This window comes from Cynara cardunculus (assembly GCF_001531365.2).
Source record: "Cynara cardunculus var. scolymus isolate 2C chromosome LG 1, CcrdV1, whole genome shotgun sequence".
NCBI lineage: Eukaryota > Viridiplantae > Streptophyta > Magnoliopsida > Asterales > Asteraceae > Cynara > Cynara cardunculus.
The window spans coordinates 7,186,663-7,194,942 of NC_037528.1; the positions used below are offsets into that span (position 1 = coordinate 7,186,663).

Below are 8,280 nucleotides of genomic sequence, written 5' to 3' on the forward strand. Positions count from 1 at the left end.
ATCGCTTTCTCAAAATAACATAAAGCCATATTATAACATCGAATGAGATAAAAAATAAAATAAAATATTAAAACCACGATGTATTTCGTTGTATTACGCAAGTACGCTTTTCTTGTATTTAAAAAAATATTTGGCCAAGAACAAAAAAATTAGAACGGTGGAGATTGCTTCATAGAAAGGGCAAGCAGATGGAAGCACAAGGAGCATTCTAGAGGCTTCTTTAGTATCGGTTTTGTCACGATCAAACAATCTGGGCCGTCCATATCCGTTCCCTCAAATAATATCATCCCTCCCACCCCCAAATTCCAAACCCTCTCTCTCTCGCCGAACGCAGACGAGTCAAGTCTTCTCCTTTCGATCTACTTCGCAGGTACGCATCTATGCCTGTCTTACAGATTTTCTACGGTCTTTCTATGTTTACGCTATCGATTATTGTGTTCGTTTTGGTTTCGATCTGATTATGTGTGTGTTAGATTTGTAATTTAATATTGAAGATCGAAGAAGAAAGAACAGGATGTTTGGAAGAGCACCGAAGAAGAGCGATAACACTAAGTACTATGAGATCCTTGGGGTCCCGAATACTGCTTCCCAGGACGATCTAAAGAAGGCTTATAGGAAAGCTGCCATTAAGAATCATCCTGACAAGGGTGGAGATCCTGAGAAGGTAATACTACTTCCAAAGCTATCATATTTGGATTTTTTTTGTGGACTTTGTTGAGTTTTAGGACGTAATTGGATATGATTTACTTGTTGCTTGATGGGGATGGTGGAAGTTAATTTGGTAACCGGATGAAATTCAGTATCAATGATTTGTTTGAGGATGGGTAATTTAGAGGTAAATTGATGGGGAGTTCTGGTACCTAACGCGATAATTTGAAATTTGCTAATGCTTAAATGAACCGCGGGTACATGGCTGCATATAACTGAGCGAATAATGAGCAATTAAAATTCAATCATCAAAAATTCAGCTGGTACCGTGGATAAGGTGTTTCAATGATGATAAGTTTCATTTGTTTAGTTTGTAGATAATTTCTAATGCCGTGGACATCCTCGATCCATATGTGACGTAGTATTACTTGAATACACCATAACCTTGAAAAAGGGGTCACTACTTGTCTAATACTGTTGGCGGTTTACTGAAATAAATAAATGTAGTTATTATGAGGTTGTTATGGAATTGGAACCTGCATCTTATATTTGTTTCTCACAGTAAAATCATTTTACAAGACCCATTATCTAGATTATACAAGTTTTGCTCATTTTTTCAGCATGATGCTTTGTATTTCATTCTGGTATCAATCTGCTAGGATTATGGTGCTGAAATCACGAAAAAAAGTTATTTTTTTCTCTTTTTGCTGTTGTAGATTCTGACAACTTCTGTGGTAGGAGCATCTGTGATATGGCAGTCGATTATGTTTTTATTTTGTGCCTTAAGTCTTGAACTGGACAACGTTTAAAATGTAACCCTTTTTACCCTCCCGATCATCCTGCAACAATGAAAATAGTCGAGCTCTTGCTGAAATGTTGAATGAATATAAAAACAAAATTTTTGAACAAACTGCTCTTGGTTAAAGTCCTTGAAGTGTGATCCAAGGAAAAAGATACTTATTTGAGACAGAATTTTGTAAAGTCTACTTGTTCTTATGGATGAAGAATATGTTTTTTCCTTATACTGGACATCAATATCTTTATGAACATTGTATTTATGTTTGTGAAATGGTGTCTATCATTTAGTTTAAAGAGCTGGCTCAAGCATATGAGGTACTGAGTGACCCAGAGAAGCGTGAGATATATGATCAGTATGGTGAGGACGCCTTGAAGGAAGGAATGGGTGGTGGAGGTGGGGGCCATGACCCCTTTGACATCTTCCAATCCTTCTTTGGTGGCAATCCTTTTGGAGGTAAGGATGCTTGGCCTAGAAGTCATTCTATTCCAGTTGTTAAATTGCTGGGGTTGTGTTTATTGTTGGATTCACTTGAAATCTTTTGTACCCAGGTGGTGGTGGTAGCAGCAGGGGCCGAAGGCAACGAAGGGGAGAAGATGTCATTCATCCTCTCAAAGTTTCTCTTGAGGACCTCTACAACGGAACTTCTAAAAAACTATCTCTTTCACGTAATGTAATTTGCTCGAAGTGTAAGGGGTGAGTTCTTATCTTGTATTTATGTTCGACATTTATTCGTTTCTATTCCTCATTACACTAATGCCAGTTGCAATTTTTCAGCAAGGGTTCAAAATCAGGTGCTTCAATGAAATGTGCAGGCTGTCAAGGTTCGGGAATGAAAGTTTCCATCAGACATCTTGGCCCATCTATGATCCAGCAAATGCAGCATCCTTGTAATGAATGCAAGGGTACTGGAGAGACCATCAATGATAAGGATCGGTGCCCACAGTGCAAGGGTGAGAAAGTGGTGCAGGAGAAGAAGGTGCTCGAAGTCCATGTAGAGAAGGGCATGCAAAATGGGCAGAAGATCACATTTCCTGGAGAGGCTGATGAAGCTGTAAGCTTATCGTTACTCTCTGTTTGTGTAGTTTGGATAGATAAATTGTATCTTAACTTACTTGTATGTGTTTTGCAGCCTGACACAGTTACTGGTGATATTGTATTTGTCTTGCAACAAAAAGAGCACCCTAAGTTTAAGCGAAAGGGTGATGACGTATTTGTTGAGCACACATTGAGCTTAACTGAAGCACTCTGTGGGTTCCAGTTTATCTTGACCCATTTGGATAGTAGACAGCTTCTCATCAAATCTCAGCCTGGAGAGGTTGTTAAGCCTGGTAATTACTTATGCCTTTTAAGCTGAAAGGTTTATTTTGTTTTTGCATGTGCTTACAAACATTGAAAATTGGTTTGTATAACTGGGGCACCTTTCACAAATTAGGGGAGTGTACACCTGTTGGCCACAATGTATTATTATTATTATTATGCTGTCATGGTTTTGATGCTTGTTTGCTTTGTCATCGTCAATCACTTTCTCTTGCTAAATCTGATCAGTATTTGATTGCAAAGCTTTCCATTGATTATTTTGTAGATCAATTCAAGGCCATAAATGATGAAGGAATGCCTATGTACCAGAGGCCATTCATGAGGGGGAAGTTGTACATCCACTTCACAGTGGAATTCCCTGATTCATTGACGCCGGAGCAGTGCAAGGCACTGGAGGGTGTGCTGCCAGCTAGGCCTTCAATGCAGATGACAGACATGGAGCTGGATGAATGTGAGGAGACAACTCTGCATGATGTCAACATAGAAGAGGAGATGCGAAGGAAGCAGCAAGCAGCTCAAGAAGCTTACGATGAAGATGACGACATGCATGGTGGGGCACAGAGGGTACAATGTGCACAGCAATGATTGAAGGAAGCATGGTTTGCTCGTCTATAGGTGGTCAGTCTTGGCAAGACAATAATATCAGCTGTAATTTTCGTTCTTTTATACGACCTTCTACTACTAGTACTATGTTATATTGTCAACTGTTTTGGGAACCTTTTAAAGATGTATGGATGATACTTGCTGGTTTGAAACTGGTGTTAGAGCTTTACGAGGCCTTTGCTGCTTGTTTGGTTTGATGAACGACATTGCTTTGAAATTGTTTTAATAATTGATAGCTTGGGTTCTTGTTAGTTAATTCTTGATAGTTTGGTCGCACGCCTTTGGCCAATTTGATTTCTCTTCAACGGTGGATTCTGGCTTAGAATGATGCTTAATGTTGAAATCATATCTGGTTTGTGTGTGAAATTGGTGATAACTAATCTGGTGGTTCTGCCGTTTGGTCCATCTGATTAGAGGCATATGGCAAGACATTCCCTGAATCCATTGCACGTTGTTCAAAATATAAGTGGTGCATCTGTTTCAGTTTCTTACATGTAGTCTGAAGAATAAAATGCGCTACTTATTGCAAAATAAGAAGAAAAAGATGAATCAAAACATAGACCTGTCATGATGAAAGTTCACGCACGAGTGAACTACACCCCCTCCCTCCTTGTTCTTTTAATTAGAAAAACTCAAGAACCACCCCCTGCCTCCATGTTGAGTCCCTGTCCAGAATCTTATCAGATTCAAGTGTGGAAGTCGATGATGATATGGAGATCTAAACAAGAAAAAGAATGGCAAATGGTTTGTTTTCTGCAAATTCAAGTGTAGAAGTCAACTCCCACAGCTTGATGGCGCTTGAAACCTGCAGATCTTGAAACCTCCCCCGCCCTCGATGGCGCTGTTTCTTTGGCAGATGATGGTCGAAAGTGAACGATCCTTCCCCTTTTCTCACTCCTCCCCATCGATTAACTCCGGTCTATTCTGTTTATTCTCTCGTTCCAGGCAAGGACGTTCCAATCTTTTTATAGGCCCTGTAGCATCCGGAACTTTTGATGGCATTGCATAAGAGATAACAACATACGCATATATCAAGTACAAAAGGACGCTAATCCTAAACAATCAACAATATGAACCTAACTTAAACCTAAACCTAAACCATTAATAATTTATATCTAAACCTAAACAATTAACAATTTGTGCTATAACTTTACACAGATCGATGAAAATGCCTTAAACATATGTAAAATTAGGTCCCAAAATTTTGAAGGCCCTGTTTAAAATCTCACCTTTAACATGCTAAGGACGGTCCTGGTTCAAGGTCACCATCTAGGGTGTTTTGGTTTTCGAAGCAACCATCCAAGCAAATTTGAAGAAGATATTCGATCAACTTTTTTTAAACAGTCGAATGGTTTTCTCGATCTGGTTATGGTGTTCTTGGAGCCGCCAAGCAGCGACACTCTCCCTTTAGTTGTGAGATTGTTTCCATATTTTGTATAGGGTTTTTGCCTTTTTTGATTTTATTGATCTGTTTAGGAATTTGTGCTTAGATATAGATTCAGATTGTTGTGGATTATGTTTAAATGAATTGTTTTGTTCATCATCTAAATCTTTGTGTTTTAAATATAAGTATTCTTGAGCTTTCTTGATTTGCTTTTGTTAAAGTGAGAAGAATATGGGTAATGTTCTCTGACTTGAGTATGAACTCATGACGTAAGGAGCACATGACTGACTTAACGGAGCAGTCTCTAATGATGTTAAGGGAGGGACTGATTTGGGCTTTGAAACGTGATTTTTGAGTTACCAAGTACCAACGTATTTTATTATCTCGAGAGAAGAAAACCATAAAAGAGACATTCACGAGGGACCAAATGTGTAATTCACTCATTACACATAAGAACTGCGTTTAATTGCAATAACCGTAATCTTCATTTTCTCTTCCCGTAACTGCACAAATGCATTCTCTCCTTCCCTGGATGCGGCGGCCAATGGTGGCGCACTGCCGTCACCGGTTCTCCAAAACAGCGATACTAGTACCATTAGCTTTAATTCTAGTGCTCTTCACAGCCGTCGTCGGTGGTAAGAAACACATCGTGGGAGGCTCTATTTGGTCCATTCCTCCCAGCAAAAACTTCTATAATAACTGGTCCTCTTCTCAGTCTTTCCATCCCGGCGACATTCTCCGTACGTAATCAAATTTCTTCCGGTTATTCCTTATGAATCTTCTTTACTTCAAATTGAAAACCTTAACTAATTGCAGATTTCGAGTTCGAATCACAAATGTACAATGTGCTTCAAGTATCATATGGGCAGTACGCACGTTGCGAATGGGAATATCCAGAGAATATTTACAGCGATGGGCCGGCGTTGGTTTCTTTGACAAAAACAGGTGAGTTGTATTTCACATGCAGTATCTTCAATTACTGTTTATTAGGGCTAAAAATGATCGTAGATGTCACCCCATCTCCTCCTCCACCGCAACCCTAGTTGATCTTCTCCGGCTACCGTTTATGCAATCAATCCGACGTTAATTAAGTTTCATTGGTAATTTGCAATTGGGGATTTAGTGTTGTTGTATATGACCCTCTTTTATGGCATCAGATTATTTGCATATTATATTCCAGAAACCTTCGTCTTTTGAAGTATAAAATACAAACAAACCTATCAAAAGAGAACATAAGAAAAACCCTAAATCAATCATGTATGATTATAGAAGACGGTTAATGCAATTTTCACGTTCTCTTATTTGGTTACTATCATCGTAACAATCTTGATTTGATATGAAACAAAATTCTTCCACGGACGAAAAAGGAAAGTGTAGATTAAGCACACACTTATCAACTAATTTCCTTTTTAGATTTACTTTTGATATTTTTAATGTATGATTAAATTTGAATAAGAATATATAAAACACCACCACCTGGTTCGTTAGTGAAGAACATTATGAAACTGCACAATAAGTTGAGCAAACTTTATAACATAAAAAAATAGGCAAAATACACAAAATAACAATCTACTTTTATAAATTTCTTTATTATATCATTGTACTTTCAAACTATTTTTTATTAGAACATTGTACTTTGAAAAATTTACCCCTTATAGCATTGGGTAATCTTTTGATTTAAATTTCTCTACTATACCAGGTTCACATGCCACCTTATTGTCCATTTAGGCTGTCTACATGTATTATAGTGATGTGACTTTCTTATTATAACATTGTACTTTCAAAATTATTTTATTATAACATCTACCAGTTATTATTAAACAATGTACTTTTAATTTTAATATTTAGATATTTTACATTTTATTTAATAAATATATTAAATGAATTAAAAAAAAATTTACATTATTCATTAATATACCAATATTAATAAAACTAGTAGAAGACAATTAATCTCCTGATATTTTAAAAAAATGTATGTGTTTTTTGAAACAACAAAAATAACAATTGTTATTTTTTTTTACCAAAAAATACTATCTTCTAAAAAATATATATTATATTTATTCAAAAACTTTTATTTGATGTATAAATATATTAAATTAATTAGATTTTTTTGAATTATTTAATAATATAACAATATTAAAAAATTGTAGAACACAATTCATTTCGTTAACATTTTAGAGAAAACTTTAAAAAATGTATTTTTTAACAACATAAAATAAGAAGTGTTACCTTTTTTTACGAACAAAAAATATATCTCGAAACTAATGTAGCATATTTATTTAAAAAATATTTTACTCTAAAATATTTAATTTGCATGCAACTTAATAAAAAAATTGAAAAAAATTAAATATTTTTTAAATAATAGTAATGAAAAATAAAAATCACTAATAATAATTTGAAATAGATTTTTATTTTTATCTATACTATATTATAAAGCATTTGATATAAATTCTTAAAAACTATTTTTTATGCATAAACTGCTGTATATTGATGCATATTACTTAAAATTCAAGATTAAAATAAGTTATGCATAAGTATAACTTATTAAAGCTCTATGTTTGAATTCGTGTAACTAACTGTTGATAAACATAATCAAATAAAAGATAAACATCTCATTTTAAAATATAAAAAATCTAAAATATAGTTAGGATAATTACCGAGTTCTAACAAAATCATTATTCTTATAAAATTTTTATTGTTAATCCAAAAATAAATTACTTCACTATTTGGCCTAAATTAAATTATAATAAAAAATAAATTATATTAAAAAAAGAACTTTTAAATAATTAATTTGATATTAATATCGATATATTTTTTAAAATTTTTATGATGTCTTCAAATTTATTTTTATTTAAAAGTAAAAAAGATTATCTTTCTCAAAACTACATAAACTGTATTATATCAACAAAGACAAAAAAATAAAACGAAACATTAAAATAAATATGTATCTCGTTGCATTGCGCGAGTACTTTCTAGTTTTAATTAAGTCATCTAAATGATGTATAATTCACATCATCTCATTACAGCCACACAAACAAAAAAAAGTCAAGGAGTTAACCGATTTAAAAGGTAACATGTTACCCATTGCTATAATTGGTAGCTTTTTTAAAGTGCAATGTCTTAATAAAAAATAATTTAAAAGTACATTATAATAAAGAGAAACAAAAGTAGAATATTATAATAAGAAAATTTATAAAAGTAGATTGTTATTTCATGCATTTAATTCGAAAAAAATGATAAACTTTAAATACAATTACCATTTTTTATATTAAAATTTAACCTTATTATGACGTAAAATGTAAAACTTACTGTTGGTTATTGATGATATTTCTTAATTTCATATTCATGAATTTATTTAAAAAAATTATTCAAGATTATTTCTAAAACGACTCATCTATACTATCTTATAAAGCATTTGGCTAAAACTCTTAAAAACTCTTAAAACTCTTAAACCCGTTCATCCTTATCCGATTTCACCCCTATCCGATTTCATCCCATATATGAATTCGTGTAACTAACTGCAGATAAA

The 8,280-nt window shown here is 34.0% G+C and overlaps 2 protein-coding genes across 3 annotated transcripts; both read left to right on the forward strand.

Annotated features, from left to right (window-relative positions):
• Positions 1-290: 290 nt before the first annotated feature.
• Positions 291-3,615, forward strand: LOC112508522 (dnaJ protein homolog). Of its 2 annotated transcripts, XM_025113169.1 has the most exons (7): positions 291-370; positions 474-664; positions 1,735-1,900; positions 1,996-2,140; positions 2,222-2,498; positions 2,577-2,775; positions 3,030-3,377. In XM_025113169.1, exons 2-7 carry the CDS (start codon positions 515-517, stop codon positions 3,347-3,349), a joined length of 1,257 nt encoding a protein of 418 aa, XP_024968937.1. In that variant the 5' UTR covers positions 291-370; positions 474-514; the 3' UTR covers positions 3,350-3,377. The 2 variants fall into 2 exon arrangements, with proteins under 2 accessions (XP_024968937.1, XP_024968945.1); XM_025113177.1 differs by lacking the exon at positions 291-370 and having other exon boundaries at positions 515-664; positions 3,030-3,615.
• A 1,414-nt stretch (positions 3,616-5,029) lies between these two features.
• LOC112501963 (mavicyanin-like) lies at positions 5,030-5,920 on the forward strand. The gene is made up of 2 exons (XM_025105764.1): positions 5,030-5,491; positions 5,568-5,920. The coding sequence occupies exons 1-2, from the start codon at positions 5,263-5,265 to the stop codon at positions 5,792-5,794; spliced, it is 456 nt and encodes a 151-aa protein (XP_024961532.1). The 5' UTR covers positions 5,030-5,262; the 3' UTR covers positions 5,795-5,920.
• The last annotated feature ends 2,360 nt before the right edge of the window (positions 5,921-8,280 follow it).